At 42.9% G+C, this 19,949-nt stretch overlaps 1 protein-coding gene across 15 annotated transcripts in view; it reads right to left on the minus strand.

Moving 5' to 3' along the window:
• The window catches only part of EFCAB6 (EF-hand calcium binding domain 6), a 306,732-nt gene that overhangs the window by 48,756 nt on the left and 238,027 nt on the right, over positions 1-19,949 (minus strand). For 13 of the 15 annotated variants that reach the window (XM_054543760.2, XM_054543758.2, XM_063722923.1 and 10 more), the window contains 3 exons: positions 16,302-16,457; positions 6,534-6,729; positions 1,567-1,758 (listed from right to left, as the gene is read on the minus strand). In XM_054543760.2, the coding sequence (XP_054399735.2) occupies positions 1,567-1,758; positions 6,534-6,729; positions 16,302-16,457 (544 nt within the window). The remainder of the gene's footprint in view (positions 1-1,566; positions 1,759-6,533; positions 6,730-16,301; positions 16,458-19,949) is intronic. The other 2 variants (XM_063722922.1, XM_063722921.1) reach the window with 1 other exon arrangement.

Consider the following 19,949-nt stretch of genomic DNA (forward strand, 5'->3'; position numbering starts at 1 on the left):
CCCACCTGACAACCAAGGGCTTAAAGCCTTTCAGGTCGTTTGTAGACAACGAGACCTGAATAGTTGACAACCCAGGAAAGTGTCTGACGTTACTAAGGATCAGACGGTAGAAGTTAAAATGTTTAACAATACTAAGGGACAGCAGGGATGTGGAGTGTCAGGAACTCTCCTGTACCACTGGTGGGGCTGTACACTGGTACAACCACTTAGGAGAATGCTGGCCGTTTCTGGGAAGCTGAACGTGGATCCGCCCTCCCATCAGCAATTCCATGCAGAGTAGCTCCAGTGTGTGCACTCAAGGAGACAGGTACAGAAGGGTGACTGGTGCTTTGCTTGTAATGAAGGAAACTGAGAACAACCTGCATGTTCATTAACAGGAGGGTGATGACCGAATGGCAGCATGTTATTCACAATCATATATTCAGTTAATAGACTGTTTCTGTTGTTGTTGTTGTTGTTTGTTTGTTTGTTCTGAGACAGAGTCTTGCTCTGTCACCCCAGGCTGGAGTGTAGTGGTGCAATCTCGGCTCACTACAATCTCCGCCTCCTGGGTTCAAGTGATTCTCCAGCCTTAGCCTCCTGAGTAGCTGGGATTACAGGCACCAGCCACCACATCCGGCTATGGTTTTTTTTTTGTTTGTTTGTTTTTTTGTATTTTCAGTAGAGATGGGGTTTCACCATGTGGGCCAGGCTGGTTTCAAACTCCTGACCTCAGGTGATCTGCCCACCTCGGCCTCCCAAAGTGCTGGGATTACAGGCATGAGCCACTGACTTTTTATAGCAGCTTAAGTGCATCAACTAAAGCCAACATATTAACACGGATAAACCTAAAATATATTACTATAAGAAAAAATAAGTGCAGATACAACATTCAATATAATATCACTTACATAAAGCTTAAAGGCATGCAACACAATAGTGTATTTTGTTTAGAAACATCCATCTAAATGGCAAAGATGAAAAAAAATCACAAAAACCACAGTGTTTAGGAACCTGGAGTCAGGCTTACAAACCAGCCCCACCACTCACTAGCTGGGTGACTGTGGATAATACTTAATGTCTCTGTACCAAGACCTCCTCTCTCAGCTGGGGATAGTAACAGCTTGTATCTCACAGTGACCTCAACATGATTACACATGTTAGTATATATACAAAGGACTAGAAATAGTGGCAGGTACATAGAAGGCATGCTATAGTGTTTGCTGCTGTTATTATTAACCTGAAACCTTAAAAAGGTTCATGCTGTTTGCTTTAGTAATCTCATTTCCCAGATCATCTTCTGGGATCTAAGACTCCTTAGAACACCAAATCAACCAGAGAAAACAAGCTCCCAAACCTCTTTGAAAATTAAAATAAAATAAAATAAAAATTTCCAACAAAGTAAATGATGCATATTCACCTTCTAATACTCTGTGTATAATTTATACCAGTTTTTCATTTAGAATGAGCTAATTACATGAGGTGATTGCCAATTTATCTGATATGGTTCTAATCAATTATCCATTTTGTAAAAACTAATTTTAGCTCATTTTCAAAGAGATGCTTATGTGCTGCAGATATTCTTACCTCCTCAAGGAAACAGCTAAAGTTCTGGAGAAAATATTTCCAGTTTATATAGGGGGTTAGATGAATTCTTAGTTTCCTCAAAAAATAATGATACTGATTGTCCATTAGTTTGTAACAGAAATCCTTAAGAACTTGTCCGAATTCTGTAGCCTTTAGAAATCCTGTATCCTCTTTATCCAATGCAGAAAATGCCTAAAAAGAAAGAAAAGAAAAAAAGATGGCAAATCCTACTGTCAAATGAATACTTCTAAAACACTTTCCTTAAGTACTGTTTCTGCTGAATGCAAATGAAGCCTAGTGTATAAAAGTACCTTGTAAATTCTAAATCACTAAATAAATGCACCATTATTGAAGGACTGAGACAAGTACGATATGAACGCAGTATGGGAGCTTATGAGTTCTAGAGGAAATTTGCCTTACTTGCTCCTATTTTGATGTGAGGAGGAAGGAGAATAAAGAGGAATCCTGGCCCCAAGCCCCCATAACCTTCCTGATGGAAGCCTTGCCCCTGCTCCCAGGATCCCTGTTTTACAGAGCAGAGCAGAGAGTAACTTGCTCAAGCTCTCTTGACCCTTACATTCTACTTCCTTTAAGTATTAATTAGTTGTAACAGGAGGCTCAGGAGAGACCCCACCATATCGCTTCGGGGCTGGTGTCTCAAGGCAGGAGTCTGACTTTGGGAGCAGCTGGGAGGAGAGATCAGGGGGCCACCCTGACCCCACCCCTGTCCTTCACAGCCAGGCTTGTGCGCCGAGGCTGCTGTCCTTTCCTGAGTCTCGGCCAGAGCCCGAGTGGCCTCACATCATGAGAAGCTGCCCCGGGTCTGCGCTGGAGCAGTGGGGGCACACCTTGCGAATCCTACAGTAGAGTAGTTAAACTGAAAAAGTGCAAAAATGTGCTATAAAAAGAAAGCACATTTTTTTTCCATCTGTCGAAATAAAATCATTCATTTTTATTACACCAGGAAATCTGCATCCGGGGTAGATTAAGATCTTTTTTCAAGGAAGAATTTAGCATGCCTGCAAACCCCACACCCTTGTGGTTAATTCTCATTTGGGGCTAATTAGGCACGCCCAACAGGGTGATGGCATATGTGTAATCAAATTAATCTTAAAACATCAGATAGCTTCACATTTTCATGTGGTCCGTGGTAACATGAGGTAGCTGTGTACAGTGGGAAATCCCCTAGCCAGGAGTTGTTCTGGGAACCTGGGCTCTGCTGCCCACCATAAGTCCTGAACCTCTCTAAACTTTAGCTTCTTTACTGTAAAGATGGACTTAACTCAGAGGGCAGGTGTAAGTTTTCCGAAGTTTACTGGAAAATGCCCCCATCCAGGTACCTGGCCCGTGGGGATCTCAAATGTTAAGGAGAACGATCATAAGAATAAACACAGACAACTGTGCCGCAGGGGCAACAGCAGCGGCAGGCTCAGGTGTGAAGAGGAACCTCCTGTGAAGCTCAGCTGGCTGGGCCGCCCCTCCTCACCCCTTCCCTCCCCACTAATCCCTCACACCGCACCGGGACTCTGGAGCCCACCTTGCTTCCCTACACCAAGGAAATTGGGATGTGATTTACAAAAAAAAAAAAAGTTTAAAATAGATCTCAGGAGTGGAGAGTGAGTGATTCCCATCTCCAAGAGAGTCTGATACCCTAAAAGGGTCACTAGCCTTGATTTCTTCAAAAGTCAAGACACTAACTAAGGTCAATCCTCAGAAGAAGACATGGGCAGTAGACAGCACATCTCAAGTAAAGATCTTCAGGACTTCAATTCTTCAAACCACCTGGATTTGGAAAAGAAGGGCTGCGACAAGTCCATTTCCCCTTCCTCCTCAGGTTCTGGGCTCTGCTCCATAGTCCCTGTGTGACCCTGGGCAGGTTTATTCACGCTGAGCCTCAGTTTCCCCTCCTGTAGAGTAGAATCAGGAGCCCCACCTTGCAAGGTTATGATTAAAGAGAAAAAGACTCATGAACTCTCATTAGGGCTTGTGGCCCCCCAGCACCCTGGGAAGCCCCCTAGAGTGTGTGGAGCCAGGACTCTATGATGTTAGAAGGGATGTTCACTGTGGGGATTGAGAGGTGTTGAGTGGATCTTTCAGTCTGGGTTGCTGTGGCTGTTTGGGCTCTGGGTGCCGGCTTCCCACAGGATGGTTCTGACATGCTGTCTTGTTCATCTTCAATGCCTGCCCTCTGCAGAAAGCATCTTCCCTTCTTGACGCTGACGCACAGGGAAACTCACCTGGGAGCACCACCTCACCAGGAGGCTGGTTCCAAGCACAATATCCAAGGACACCAGCACAGTCCACAGCCTCAGTACTCCACACACACAAGCATCATTCCATACATGTAGACATCATACCCTACATGCAGGCATCATTCCCTACATGCAGGCATTATTCTCTATTCCTTACATGCAGGCATCATACCCTACATGCAGGCATCATTCCCTACACGCAGGCATTATTCCCTATAGATAGGCATCATTCTCTACATGCAGGTATCATTCCTTACACGCAGGTATCATTCCCTACACATAGGCATCATTCCCTACACGCAGGCATCATTCCCTACACACAGGCATCATTCTGTACATGCAAACATTATTCCATACATATAGGCATCATTCTGTACACGTAGGCATCATTGCTTACGTGCAAGCATCATTCCATACACATAGGCATCATTCCGTACATGTAGGCATCATTCCCTAGATGCAGGCATCAATCCCTACACGCAGGCATCATTCCCTACATGCAGGCATTATTCTCTGTTCCCTACACGCAGGCATCATTCCCTACATGCAAGCATCATTCCATACATATAGGCATCATTCCATACATGTAGGCATCATTGCTTACATACAAGCATCATTCCATACACATAGGCATCATTCCATACATGCAGGCATCATTCCCTACATGCAGGCATCATTCCATACACACAGCCATCATTCCCTACATGCAAGCATCATTCCATACACACAGGCATCATTCCCTACACACAGGCATTATTCCCTACATGCAGGCATCATACCCCACACACAGGCATCATTGCCTACATGCAAGCATCATTCCATATGTATAGGCATCATTCCGTACACGTAGGCATCATTGCTTACATGCAAGCATTATTCCATACACATAGGCTTCATTCCGTACATGCAGGCATTATTCCCTACACGCAGGCATCATTCCCTACATGCAGGCATTATTCCCTACACTCAGGCATTATTCCCTACACGCAGGCATCATTCCCTACATGCAGGCATCATACCCTACATGCAGGCATCATTCCCTACACACAGGCATTATTCCCTACAGATAGGCATCATTCCCTACACGCAGGCATTATTCCCTACAGATAGGCACCATTCTCTACATGCAGGTATCATTCCCTACACGCAGGCATCATTCCCTACACGCAGGCATCATTCCCTACACATAGGCATCATTCCCTACACGCAGGCATCATTCCCTACACATAGGCATCATTCCCTACACGCAGGCATCATTCCGTACATGCAAACATCATTCCATATATATAGGCATCATTCTGTACACGTAGGCATCATTGCTTACATGCAAGCATCATTCCAGACACATAGGCATCATTCCATACATGCAGGCATCATTCCCTAGACGCAGGCATCATTCCAGACACATAGGCATCATTCCATACATGCAGGCATCATTCCCTAGACGCAGGCATCATTCCCTACACGCAGGCATCATTCCCCAGGTGCAGGCATCATTCCCTACATGCAGGCATTATTCCCTACATGCAGGCATTATTCTCTATTCCCTACACACAGGCATCATTCCCTGCATGCAGGCATCATTCCCTACATGCAAGCGTCATTCCATACATATAGGCATCATTCCGTACACGTAGGCATCATTGCTTACATGCAAGCATCATTCCATACACATAGGCATCATTCCATACATGCAGGCATCATTCCCTACATGCAGGCATCATTCTCTACACGCAGGCATTATTCCCTACACTCAGGCATCATTCCCTACACGCAGGCATCATTCCGTACATGCAGGCATCATTCCATATGCACAGGCATCATTCCCTACACGCAGACATCATTCCGTACACACAGGCATCATTCCATACACACAGGCATCATTGCCTACATGCAAGCATCATTCCATACACACAGGCATCATTCCCTACATGCAAGCATCATACCCTACACACAGGCATTATTCCGTACACGCAGGCATCATTCCGTACACGCAGGCATCATTCCCTACATGCAGGCACCATTCTCTAAACGCAGGCATCATTCTCTACACGCAGGCATTATTCCCTACACTCAGGCATCATTCCCTACACGCAGGCATCATTCCGTACATGCAGGCATCATTCTGTACGCACAGGCATCATTCCCTACACACAGGCATCATTGCCTAGATGCAAGCATCATTCCATACACATAGGCATCAATCTGTACACGCAGGCATCATTCCGTACACCGTCTAAAGCACCACGCAGATGAAAGCCATAGAATGTCAACCTACTCAGGTGACTCCCCTTGCTCCTGGAGGACTTTACAATGAAGTCTCTGTGCCACAATCTGGCCCAGTTCAACCTTTTCAAGGCCACCTTGAGTCCTTCATCTCTGTGGACCCAGTGCTTGGCTGTGTTGAGAGCTCCCCGGATGCGCTGAGCCCACTCTTGCCCAAGGGCCTCTGTTTTCTGCCTTTTTTGCCCAGAGCCCCATGTCCTCACCCCAGACTCAGCATTTCTAAATGCTGAGCACTCCCACCTCGGAGAGCACATGCTGGGGTGGAAGAGTGGATACACATTTACCCACATAAAAACTCTGCTCATGGTTAACTAGACACCCCAAGGAGAATGAGCAGAGGGAGGTGGGAGGGGTTTTAGGGTGGGGCTGAGAGGTGTTTTCATGAATCAAGATGCGTTTTCACAGTAAAGCACTTTCAGCCTGTCATACCGTGGACAAAGCCAGCTGGGAGGACTCAACTACTTCCTGGATCTTCCTCACAACCTCCTGTGGATTCAGCGTTGCAAAATTGATTGGCATGCTCTCTTCTTTTTCCTTGGGCTGAGCTCCTGTTGACTTGCTGTTCTCCACTGCTCTCAGGAAGTCGAGGTAATTGATAGCATTCTCATGCCGGCTGACTCCCCAACTTGTCCCAAAAGGAAGAAAAGAACATATTCATTTTAAAAAGCCACCCTACTGCTTAATCATTTAACAGTTGCTGAGCACAGGGCAATGTGGGGAAAATGAATAATTTTAAGACACCATTCCCCTTGCTGTAGGTGCAGACATGGCAGTTAGCTCTGCTCTCAGGTAGACACACACATCCTGCAATATGAGGACACAGGGTGATGAGAGGTGAGAGTGCAGTTCACTGATGGCCGGGGGGCCACAGCTGCCCAACCTGAAGACCTGAGGCTTGAAGGCTGGATATCAGGGTTCGTGGCTTTGCAGAAGATGGTAAGGGAGGTGTCTGCTGAGAATCTGGCCCTATGACGGAGGCACGTGAAAGTATGTTGGCAGGGATGTGACATTCGCATAGCAGCATCATGGGAAGATAAATCTGACAGCAGCTCAAAGACAGTCTAGAAGTGAGACTGTGGGGTGGTGGCAGTGGTGGGAGAGCAGCAGTCTGGATGGGGGGCTCCTGGGGTCATGGAGGCCTTAACCAAGAAGGGCCTGGACTTAGAAATGGCAGTGGGATTTGAAAGAGAGGAAACATGTCAAAGACAGTGAAAAGAAGAAGAGGAACTGAGTAAGAAATACATTAAATTCTCTTTCAGGAGTGGTTGAAATGAAGTTGTCAAGCTGAAAGCACTCAAAAGATATTTTGCAAAACCTATCTAGCTGAGGATTTTCTCAAATAAAAATTCCACCTGCATCGATGGCTCAGCAAGGACATCCCTGTGGAAGCAGAGGCTCATTCATCTCCTTGACTCTGACACAGAAGAAATTACCTAAGTTCTGGAAGACTAAATTGTAAGGTAAAATCCAAAAGTCTCACGGAACATACAGTATATCTATTAAAGATGCAAAATAATTAAAATAAAGTTTAATTGCATTCAAAGTTCACATTTCTACAACTTAAATTCCTGGGGAATTGCTGGCACTTAGACACCTAAACTTTCTCTCAGCAGGATTGGGCTCAAGTGTCAACGTGGAAGAGCTTGGAATGCCAGTAAGCTGGAGAGAGAAGTTTCCAGTGACTCAGATATCTGCTTCTAAAGAAGATGAGCCAAGAGCTGAGCTTTTCCAACTCACAGCTGCAGAGCCGCCTTGCACAGGCTCTGCATCGGGTCGGCTTGCATGATGGAGACACCAAGGAAAAGGACAATCAACACTATTTCATCAGCGGGATAAATTGCCAATGTGGTATTAAAATGTAGTAATAAAATCATATGCATATGCTAATCTCAGTAGTATTTAGAAAAGTCTATTTTGGATCTAGAAAAGAATAATCTACATATAATTACAAATAACAGAGATGTTTATCATCAAGAGGTCTTTGAGAAGAAACAAGCAACTGTGCAATGGATCCTTATTAAGGTTTCAATGCATAAAAAAGTTGATCACCCCCATTGAAAGGTGGGCTTCAGAAATCCCAGTCCTTTTGTTGTTGTTTATAAAAGTATCAAGCCTAACTATGTTTTAACAAGAATCTCTTATAATCATTTAGTTAATTTATCTGCTGCTATTTTTCCATGATTTATTCATTGAATGCATATCAATTCTTGTTCAGCTGGAAATAGATTCAGTGAGAGGAGATCCTGTTTAAGGAAGAAGAAAACATATAGGCATGTGAGGATGAAATGGCCCTTCCTTTCTATACACACACACACACACACACACACACACACACATATACACACAGGCGTTGGACTTCTCATAGCTCAAACACAATGGATCAATGTCTTCAAACTTTTAAGGGAATTATTTTCTTCCTAAGAGTCTGTGCTCAGACAAGCCAGCAATGTGTGTGAAGAAGAATTTAAAAAGTTTCAGTTCAATAAGAACTCAGAAAATTTACTTCCTGTCCACCCTTTCTTATGAGATTACTTCAGGAAGTACTCCAACAAAAGAAGAATGTAAATCAAGAAATAAAGTGATGTGGGATATAGGAGACAGGGGATCCAACCTAGACAATAGTGGAGGCAGCACAGGATGCTCTTTGGATCACAGACCTAGAGCAGGAAAATGTGTGTGCGGGGGGGCAGGTTCTCAGATAGGGATACCAGGGGAAAAAAACTCAAGAGAGGAGAAAGTGGAATAGAATGCTGAGGAAAGCTGAAGGTCAAAAATATTGAACATTATCTGAGCCCTGTTCTAGAAAAAAGTGATGGTTAAAGAAATCACCCCAACCTTAATGTCCCTGGATAAGGCTACTGCAAACAACTACCTTTTCCCCATATGACTTAGAAAAGATTCATAGATGCCCCAAGGTTTACCTCTGATAGCAAGGACATAGACCCTCCAAATTCCCAGTCTCAGTCTCATAAATTATTAGCTGAACTGTTTGTTCCCACTGACTAATCTGGACAAAATACCTGCTAACTGACCACAGTTTAGTTAAGCTACTCTCTTTTCTCCAGAACCTTGAACTTGGACCCACCTCAGCCTAAGCCAGCTTCAGAATGTGGAATAGCCCCTCCGTAATAGCTCCTCAGGGACTCTGACCCCAGGAAAGATGTTTCTTGCCCAGCTGTCTGGTCACACCATCTATTCGTCTTACTCCCCACGCTTGGTTCTTTCTATCCTTGTTTACTCTTCCCTATTAAACAAAAGCCCTCTTCTGCTTGCTCTTTGAGATGCTTACAGATTTCATGGTTGGGGCATTCTCTCCATTGTAATAATCTTCCTCTCCCTGTTGCAGTAGTCTTTTCAGATAAAGTCTCTTTTACTTAAGTATGGATTTGTCTTTATTTGACAAGGTAAAACAAAGGCAAATATCATAAAGAAAATAAAGAATAAATTAAACTCCAGGAAACAACCCATCCAATAAAATCATAGTATAGATATGAAACAAATTTAAAACACTGCTATGGTCCCTTTGTGTCCCCCTAAAATTCATATGTTAAAATGTTAACTCCTAAGGTAATGACCTTTTAGCAGGTGAGGCCTTTGGGAGATGATTAGGTCATGAAAACAGAGCCCTCATGCATGAGATTAGTGCCTTTATAAAAGAGGCCCCAGAGAGACCTTTGTCCCTTCTGCCACATGAGGTTACAGTGAAAAGACAGACATCTATGATCCAGGACATTTTCAGCAGACACTAAATCTGTTGGTACCTCAATTCTGGACTTCCTAGCCTCCAGAACTGTGAGAAATGAATTTCTGTTGTTTATAAGCCACACAGTTCACGTTTTTTTATGGCATCCCAAAGGGACTGAGACAAATGTGAAATGATTTTCAGCAATTGGTGTAATCTACAAGAGAATCTATTTGATACTAAGGCTAGAGGCTCAGGGATAGTACCACTGGAAAACAAGCTAGTTTTCCTTCATTACCTGGACACTGAACAACAATATTTACATAGTTATAATAATAAAATGGTATTTAATAGTTTTCAAGTTTTAGAATCAATCTATGAACCAAGCAGGAAGGAACTGGTTGTGGCTGCAGGACAGAAGGTTAAATTTAACTACCTATCCAAAGGAAAAATCAAAGTGTAGCTGCCAAAAGCTGGACATTGAAGGAGTGGGGAAAGTGGCAGAGGGAGGAGAAGAATTGAGGTCATAGGGCAAAATGTCACCCTGAAACCTGGAGAGACAGGCACATGCAGAGAATCACATCTGGGGCCTGCTTTCCTGGAGCAAAAGCCTTTGGAGTCACAGGCTGTCAGGAATACTTACATGGTAATCTTGGCAAATTGGTAGAGGCTGAGTGTGGACTAGTGCAAGAGTAAGAAATTCTGGGGGCCCAGTCTTACGTAGCTCCCCACCCCCACCACCACTTTCATGGGCTTTAACTTCAGGAGTCTCACTAGCTTCTCACAGTGAAGATCTGAGAAAGATCCGCTCAGGGTTCTGGCAGGGGAAGGGGAAGAGCAATCCTGGTGAAATATGTCCCCAGCCTTATCTATAACAACTCTCCAAGGGAAAAGACTTTCTGAGAGCCTTATCTTAGCTTTGCAGGAAGGGCAATCAGCCAACTCCAGCCCCCTCTAGCATTCCTGTTTTACCTAAGTGGAAAAAAAAACCCAATAAACATTTCTAAAGGTTGCAGCCCATGGACTCAGCCCACTAAAAGACAGAAATGTAATCATAAAACTATAGAATGTTTCCCCTCCCCAATATTTTACCACCACATCAACTCAGCTCTAGTGAAATAATAATGGATTACAACTGAAAGAATTGCAAAACACATACTCTATTTAAGAAGGAGCTCCTAGGGAAACCCACGAAAACAGAAGAGGGAAAAACAAGGACGCTGGAGGAAATTGGAGCCTTTGCACCAATAGCTACAGCAAACATTAAAAACATCCTAACTCCTAGCCAAATGAACACAAAATCTCTAAAGGCCTATATACCTCAGTTCCTGTCTGGCTTTTGACAACAACAAAAAGTACAATGCATATAAACAGTCAAGAAAAGACACAGTATGAAGAAACCAAGCAAGCTGCAGAAGCAGACTCATATGCGACACATATTTTGAAATTATCAGATAGGGAATTTAAAATAACTATGGTTAATATGTAAAGTGTTCTTATGGAAAAAGTAGACAACATACAAGAACAAGTGGGCAACGTAATCAGAGATGGAAACTCTAAGAAAGAATTAAAAGAAAATGCCAGAAATTTAAAAAAAAAAAAAAGCCACTGTAACAGAAATGAAGAATGGCTTTGATGGGCTCATCAGTACACCGGACATGGTTGAGGAGAGAATTAGTGAGCTTGAAGTATATCAGTAGAAACCTCTCAAACTGAAATGCAGAGAAAAAAAAGAATGGGGAGAGGGTGGATAGGACAAGACATCCAAAGACTGGGAAAATTTCAAAATGTGTAACACCTGCATCATTGGAATACCAGAAAGAGAAAGAGAAATAAGCAAACAAACAAAGAAACAAAACAAGAGAACAAACAAAAACAAAAACCCATTTTAATTAATAATGGTAGAAACATTAATGGTAGAAAAATTAATGACAGACAGCAAATTACACATCCAGGAAGTTCAGAGAACACCAAGCAGGATAAATCCCCCCAAATATATACCTAAACGTACTATATTCAAACTGGAGAAAACTAAAGACAAAGAGAAAATCTTGAAATAAGCCAGAAAATCTTAGGAAAACACCCTTATCTATAGAGGAACAAAGATAATGAATTATAATACATCAGGCTTCTTGCCAGAAATCGTGCAAGCAAGAGGAGAGTGGACTGAAATATTTGAAGTGTTGAAATATTTCAACAGTTTAAACCTAGAATGCTAAATCCAGTATTCTCTGTCAGAAATAAAGGAGAAATAAAGACTTTCTCAGACAAATAAAACTGAGAGACTTCATTACCAGCAGCCCTACCCTTCAAGAAATGTAAAAAGACATTCTTCAGAGAGAAGGAAAATCATACGGATCTACATCAAGAAAAGAAGGGTGTCAGAGAAGGAATAAATAACGGTAAAATAACATCTTTTTCTTTTCTCACTCTTAGTTGATCAATGGAGTAATAATAACAACCATGTGTTGGGTGATTAAAGCACACGGGTAAATGAATGACAGCCATGTTATCAGGTACAGAAAGGAGAAATTGGAAATACCCTTTTATAAGTTTTCTGTACTTCCCATTAAGTTGTATTATGTTACTTAAAGGTGGGCTTAGGCTAGCTCTAAATGCATACTGCAAACTCTTGAGCAACCACTGATTTTTTTGTGTGTGTGTGACGTGGTCTCGCTTTTTTTGTGAGGCTGGAGTACAGTGGTGCAATCATAGCTCATTGCAGTCTTGAATTCCTGGGCTCAAGGGATAAAAAATGTTTTAAAGAGGAAAGGGGTGCTAATATTCTCCCCTTACAAAGTGAGGGACATAAGAGTCATGCATTCTGTCAGCACAGCTAAATTATATAGACAGAAATAGGAGTCAGAGGAGGCAATTAGCTCAAGTTGTTTCAGGGTAAAAGTGCATGAGAATAAGACTTCTAGTTAAATAAAGTGACTTGAACACACATATTTAGTTCTGTTACCACTCAAAACTCTTCTAAAATGACAGAAAAGGGAGTTTTAAAAAGGTATAAAACAGTGGTTCTCAAGGTGGGGTGCAAGAGTCCAGCAGCACCAGCATCACCTGAGCCCTTGTTATGAATGCACACTCCTGGGCCCACTGAATCAGAAACTTTGGGGGAGGGACCCAACAATCTTGAGTTTTAATGAGCCCTTGCAATGGTTCTGATGCTTGGAGTTTGGGGACCGCTGGCATAAACTCCTAAGGACTAGAAGTATGTGGAAGAAGAGAACAGCTGCTGGAGAATCTATGGATAATGAGAATAGATGTATCAGAATCCAAGAAATCACTTCCTAAAACAAACAGAGGGAATGTGGAAGACAGAAAATCTGATATGCCCTGCAAATACCCTCAGAGGCTCTGGAACTGATGTTATCAGGTATATCTAGAAGTGGAGCTAAAGGAGGAGTTAAAATAGGGTTGATTAAAAGACTGGGAAGCAAGCAGACCCCAGACCTCTCGCCAGACTTCACGTGTCTGGGTGCCCGTCCCTCCCAATCCTAATGGAAGACCTGGAGGTATATTCTCTGGAGATGTTGTTTCTGGGAAGGAGGGCATCTGTCCTAGTCCAAGGTAGGGAGGGTTCTTAATGAAAAGGGGAGGATTAATAAAAAGTGTATACACTGACTGTTAGTTTCCTATGGCTTTGTAATAAAATAGTACATACCTGGTGGCTTAAAGCAACGCACATTGATTCTCCTACAGTTCTGGACACCAGAATCTCAAATGAGTTCCCTGCTGTTGGCAGGACTGTACTTTCCCTGGAGATTCTAGGAGAGAATCTGTTATTTGCCTCTTTCAGCTTCTGGGGGCGGTTCGCAGTCCCGGGCTTGTGGCCACATCACTCTACTCTTTGCCTCCCTGGTCACATGGCCTACTCTTTGTCGGTCTGTGTCAAATCTTCAATCTCTGCCTCCCTCTTATAAGGACACCTGTGATGGCATTGAGGGCCCATCCAGATAATCCAGGCTCATCTTCCCTTCTCCAGGTCCTTAGCTTAGTTGTATATATAAAGATACTTTTTCCAAATAAGGTAATATCCACAGATTCCAGGAATCAGGACCTGTATATCTTTGGGAGGGATGATTCAGCTTACCACAGTGACTGGTGAAATATCCAGCCTTCTGTGCCCAGTCTGTTCCTAGACTATTGACAACAGGAGACCAAAGAGTCTTCTCTCATTGGGTTGCCCAATTAGCAAACAAATAAACAAATCAACACACCAAATCTACAGGGATACATAGTTGAATTAGAATTTCAGATAAACAACAAAATTTTTAATATAACTCAAATATTACATGAGACATATTTATATTTAAAAATTATTGTCTATCTGAAGTCCTAATTTAACTGAGCATCTTGTATTTTATCTGGCAAGTCTATTCTCTGGTAAATCTGAAAAGACCAAACAAAAAGTTTTAAAGATACTGACATTGGGGGCCCCTCAAGAAAACTTCAAGCCAGATTACCATACAGTTCAATCCAAAGTCAACAAGCTCCACCTATCTGTGTAGAACTTCTAATCTGCAACTCAGTGCCCCGTCCTCCACTCTTATTATGGACCTATTTTTGAAGAAAATATCCAACATGAGTAATAGTTTTAAAAAGCAACACTGAGGAGAGACTTATCTGGTAAAGAAAACTTTTTTTAAAAGCCTATTGTTAATACCTTCAGAGAAATGAGATAGCGCATCCATGAAACAAGAGTAGGATGTTATAAAAAAGGAACACATAAAGAACTAAAATGAGCTCTAGTAATTAGAAATATAAGCATGGTAGCAGAAACAAAAATCTCAAGGAAGGACTGGGAGCTAAAATTGAGGAAATCTCCCAGAAGGTAGAAAAACAGAAAGGAGAAAAAAAGATTTAAAATATGTGAGACAACAGTCCAGGCAGTTCAATATTCAGTAACAATAGGAGTTTCAGAAAGAATAGAACAGGGGAGGAATTCATTAATAAAATAAGTCAAGAAACTTTCTAAGAATTGAAGAACATGAAAAGGGCAATCTTCAAGAAGATGAAGCTGACAGATTAGCTGACGTGTCTCGATGGATTGGAAAGAGATTAAGTTGGGGATTTAATTAGTAGGAGAATAAGTACATAGGAAACTAAATGAACAGAAGAAATAGGATAATTTGACTTCAGGGAAAAAGTGCTATGTAGAAAAGAAAAGTGATGAGCTAGTCACAGCAAATGTAGATCTAGAATGTGGAGCGAACCAAAACTGACGCAGCAATACGATAGCCATGTGGCATGTGGAGGTAAGTTTTCGTGTGTTTCCATGAGGTAACGGAGGCTGAGCGGGATGAGATGGTTGGTGGCATGGGATGGGTGAAAAGAGTTAAACCCACATTTTATTGGTAGTAAGTCAATAGAAACTGCCTAAAAGTGAAAAATCAAGAAGTAGCAATATATGCCTGTCACTTAGAAGTAGCGACATCGGCTGGTCACGGTGGCTCACACCTGTAATCCCACTACTTTGGGAGGCCGAGGTGGGCAGATCACGAGGTCAGGAGATCGAGACCATCCTGGCTAACACGGTTAAATCCCACCATCTCTACTAAAAATACAAAAAATTAGCCGGGCGTGGGGGCGGGCACCTGTAGTCCCAGCTACTCGGGAGGCTGCTGAGGCAGGAGAATGGCATGAACCCGGGAGGCAGAGCTTGCAGTGAGCCACGATCACGCCACTGCACTCAAGCCTGGGTAACAGAGGGAGACTCCAACTCAAAAAAAAAAAAAAAAAAAAAAGAAGAAGAAGAGAGGTACATTCACTATCAAAAAACATCAGTCAACTGGGTTGGAAGTTGTTGACTTTGGGTAGGGCAATAAGGGCTGCAGCAGGGCAAAAGGACTGCTGGTTTTAGTAACCAGCCTCATAGAACTACGTGATTCCTGCCAAAGTGCTGGAATAACTTGGATAAAATAAAAATTAATGTGGGCTGGGCACAGTGGCTCACGCCTATAATCTCAGCACTTTGGGAGGCTGAGGTGGGTGGATCACCTGAGGTCAGGAGTTTGAGACCAGCCTGGCCAACATGGTGAAACCCCGTCTCTACTAAAAATACAAAAATTGGCCAGGTGTGGTGGTATACACCTGTAATCCCAGCTACTTGGGAGCCTGAGGCAGGAGAATCACTTCAACCAAGGAGGCAGAGGTTGCAGTGAGCTGAGATCGCACCACTGCACTCCAGCCTGGGTGACAGAGCGAGACTCCATCTCAAAAAAACAAAACAACCAAGCAAACAAAAAAACCCCCACTAATGATAAGAAATGGTGGCACTGCTGCTAAGACACATCAGGAAAAGTTATGCATTTGTCAGGGGGCTTTCTTTTATTGCCCCTTATTGGGTGGACTCAAACCCATTCTAATGTAACCCAGCCAACAGGAAGACATGGAGGGTATTTTCATCTCAGAAGGCTGTTTGGGCGGACATACAGAAGAAACAAAGGCAATTCTCCAGTATGTTTTTCAGGGCCATGAGAAACATATTTAACTTAGTCCAAAAAGACCTGTTTAGCAGATGGGTCAGCTCCCCTTCTGTAAGAGAACAGCCACATTCTTCCAACACTTTCTGCATCTTGCATATGGATATGTAGTTGGTTTTGGATTTATCAATTTTGGTGAATGCTTTGCTGATATCTTGATGGCGGTCCATAAGCTTATCCCTGAAAGAGAGTACATTGCAGATATGCCCTAAAATCAGGAAAACAAATAACTCCTTTAAAGCAAACATTTCAGGATTACTCTAATGCAATGAGCCGATGGCTCATCTAAGAACTAATTTTGAAGATGTTTTACAGCCTCAGTGTAACACTGACATTAAAAGATATCCTGGAAATATTATAAGTCTGTATCATTATCATTTTCTTATTACCATCATTAGCAAAATTACAACATTAGAGAAATTACAACTTTGTCTTTGTACTAGAATTGGTACTTTAAAAACGGAACCAAGAATTGAAAAAGCTAGTGATTTTACATATAGACATGTGGACTACACATTCATTCTCAATAAACACTAGTCGAGCACCTATGACGTGCCAGATGCTCCTGTAGGTGTTGGGACATGCCTAGTGAATCAAAGAGGCATCCCTAGAAGGATTTCCATTCCAGTAGTGGGGAGACAGACAATAAACAGAAGACAGAGGTACGGCACGGTGGGACAGTAGGTTTGAAGGCAAAAAAAAAAAAAAAAAAAGACAGTAGGTTTGTAGGTTTGTATGTTTACAGGCACTTTGGCTGTAGGCTCTTTTTCTTGAGCAAAGATGGATGCAAAAGAGTCAGCCGGGGACTGGAGAACAGCCAGTGCCAAGGCCCTAACGAGGAGAAGAAGGACAGCGAGTGAAGAGTGTGGAGAGGGACGGGGCCTTGTCGGTGCTGGGGCAAGGGAGTGCCAGAGACCCCATTTTGTTTTGTTTGTTTTTTTCAACCAGGCATTTTTATTGTTAAGAAACAGCCATCATGTGGTGTGCATCAGTGGACAAATCAAGGGCCATGAAGTGCCAAAGACCCCCTGGGTTGTTTTTTGTTGTTGCTGTTGTTGTTTTTACCAGCCTTTTTATTGTTAAGAAACAGCCACTGACTGGGTGGGGTGGCTAATGCCCATAATCCCAACACTTCGGGAGGCTGCAGTGGGTGGATCACGAGGTCAGGAGTTCGAGACCAGCCTGGCCAATATGGTGAAACCCCGTCTCTCCTAAAAAACACAAAAATTAGCCAGGCGTGGTGGTGGGCACCTGTAATCCCAGCTACTCGAGAGGCTGAGGCAGGAGAATCGCTTCAACCTGGGAGGCAGAGGTTGCAATGAGCGGAGATCGTGCCACTGTACTCCAGCCTGGGCAACAGAGCAAGACTCTGTCTTAAAAAAAAAAAAAAAAGAAAAAGAAAAAAGGAAAAAGAAACAGCCACCATATGGTGTGAATCAATGGAAAAATCAAGGGCCGTGCTGCCATCTCAAGTACGCACTCACAAGTGACCTCTCAGCCCTGCCAGGCGGTGTCATCAGCCCTACTTTCTAGAACAGGAACAGGACAGCACGCAAGTCCAGGGCAGAATCAGGACAAGACTGGGCCTTTCGCTCACAGTGAGGGAGACAGAGACAGCATCTTTCTGTCACTCCCAGCTTCAGGGATGATTTTTTTGCGGGATGTGTGATCTCAAGTCTCTGTGATTCAGAGACACTGAATTTTCAGTCTGGGAAATTTTCTCTCCTAACTTGAAAAAAATTACGGTTAAGGAACTCAAAAAGTGTAGAAACCTTTAAGAAGAAACAATCCTGCACTTGATGTATGGTGGACTGGCTGTAAATTCAATAATTTCAACTCACCCAGGTCCCTGAAAATGTCTTCCTTACAAACTGAGTAATATGCCTGTCTGATGGGCTCAGACTTGATCTTGGCTTTGGGGTTATTCCTCAGTGGAAATAATGTGCTATAAATCCTAGAAACGAAATCTTTGGTGGTAATTGTCTACCACCTGAGGTATGTATTTGTGGGAGAGGATGCCTAGAAACAATAATCCATAGGAATAGAAATGTCAGGACTCTGGGAGAGGCAAGATTCAGTGGGAATGTTCAGGGTGGTGAAGGAGAGCGGTATTTACTTTGAAGCCACCAAGGTGATCAACTCCCTTGTCTTGCTGGCCTCCAGTTTGGAATTGGCTCCCATGACATTTGAGTACTTAATACAAATGAGCTGCAGGAACCGCTCTGTGCGTGTATACCAACAGCAGCATTTTGGATTCCCCTACAGGTGTACATTGAATTCAGTCCCATGTTGCAGAATGATTACTCGTCATCACAACTATTATATTCCACTTAATCCTTCAAAATGAAAGCAAATGAAGGTGGAAAAAAAATCCAAACATTTTTTTGAGATACATATTTTTAGAAAATTGAAGCATTCAGCGTTTCTTGGACTGGTTTCTAGGCAGTAATTATTTCCCTTGCAGAGTAAATATGTGCACAGAGTAAATGAGGGTTTAGAGCACAGATCACAGCACAGAGCCAAACAGAAACGGTGTCAGCCGACACTCAGTGACAAAGCTGCACTGGGTCTGTGTCCAGTTCCTGGTCTGGGCAACAAGACAGAGGCCAGAAGGGGGCACTGTTATGGCCAATGGATGGCCACAGAGCCCCTCACACACACCGCCTCCCCACTCTGGTGCTGCTGAAAAACTGCACACCTCTCAATTTGCGTTTTCGAATGAGCCCGTGTTATGTGGCTCATTTACTGTTGCTATTCTGATTCTGAATCTTCAACTCAGACTCAAGCAAAAAGAGCAAGGCATGGAAAATAAATGCAAAAAGAAAAAAAGATTTTTTTAAATCTTTAAAATGTATTTAGGGCACTCTAAACAAAATGAATTCCCCTAGATTTAAGAGGCAAATACAAAATTGTGGTCACTTTAATGGAACATGACTCAAATCTGTCGATCTGATCAGAGTGTCAGTATAGACGAGGAGGTAAAAAAAAATCCTGGAAACATCGAATCTTCATTGGAAAGACCCACTGACAGCAAAATTTAGAAACAGGCCATCCTGAAGGACAAGGTTATTTGGGAATTTTTACAAGCTGATGTTTTTGAGGAAACAAATTGGTCATGCATTTGTCTTCTTTACTAAGAGAGCATGGGTGTGGCGAGGGGGAGTGGGTGAGAGTGAATTAGTTAACTGAGCTTGATGATCTGAAATGCATTGCACGCCCATGCTCCATGTGGAACAGAGGCACAGGCAGAGAAAGAGTGTACTGGGAGTGCTCAGGATGCACGGTTTCTCTCCTAGAGCCTCATTACTCACAAGTGGCAGGAAAGACGAGAAGAGAAGACATGAGTGGGTAATGAGGCCAACCCTGTCTAGTAAAGATAAATTCCACTTTTTCATTAGCTTTATGGCATATTTGATTTATACCAATCTTGCACATATTTTACTTCGAATTTCACAAACTCAATTCTCTGCTTTCAGGCTTCATAACTCAGTAACTTAGACGTAATTCAGGGATGTGTTTGAACTGCTCTTCTCTTAAACCCTGTTTAGCTATTACATTTCATCCCTGTGTCCTTGGCATTCTCAGTTCCTTTGGAGATTCACTCATTCATTCAGGTGATATAGGAGGTGGTGGGACAGAGAGTGAATCTTGCCTTTTGAAATGACAGACAGG

This window comes from Pongo abelii, chromosome 23 (genome assembly GCF_028885655.2).
Source record: "Pongo abelii isolate AG06213 chromosome 23, NHGRI_mPonAbe1-v2.0_pri, whole genome shotgun sequence".
Classification (NCBI taxonomy): Eukaryota; Metazoa; Chordata; class Mammalia; order Primates; family Hominidae; genus Pongo; species Pongo abelii.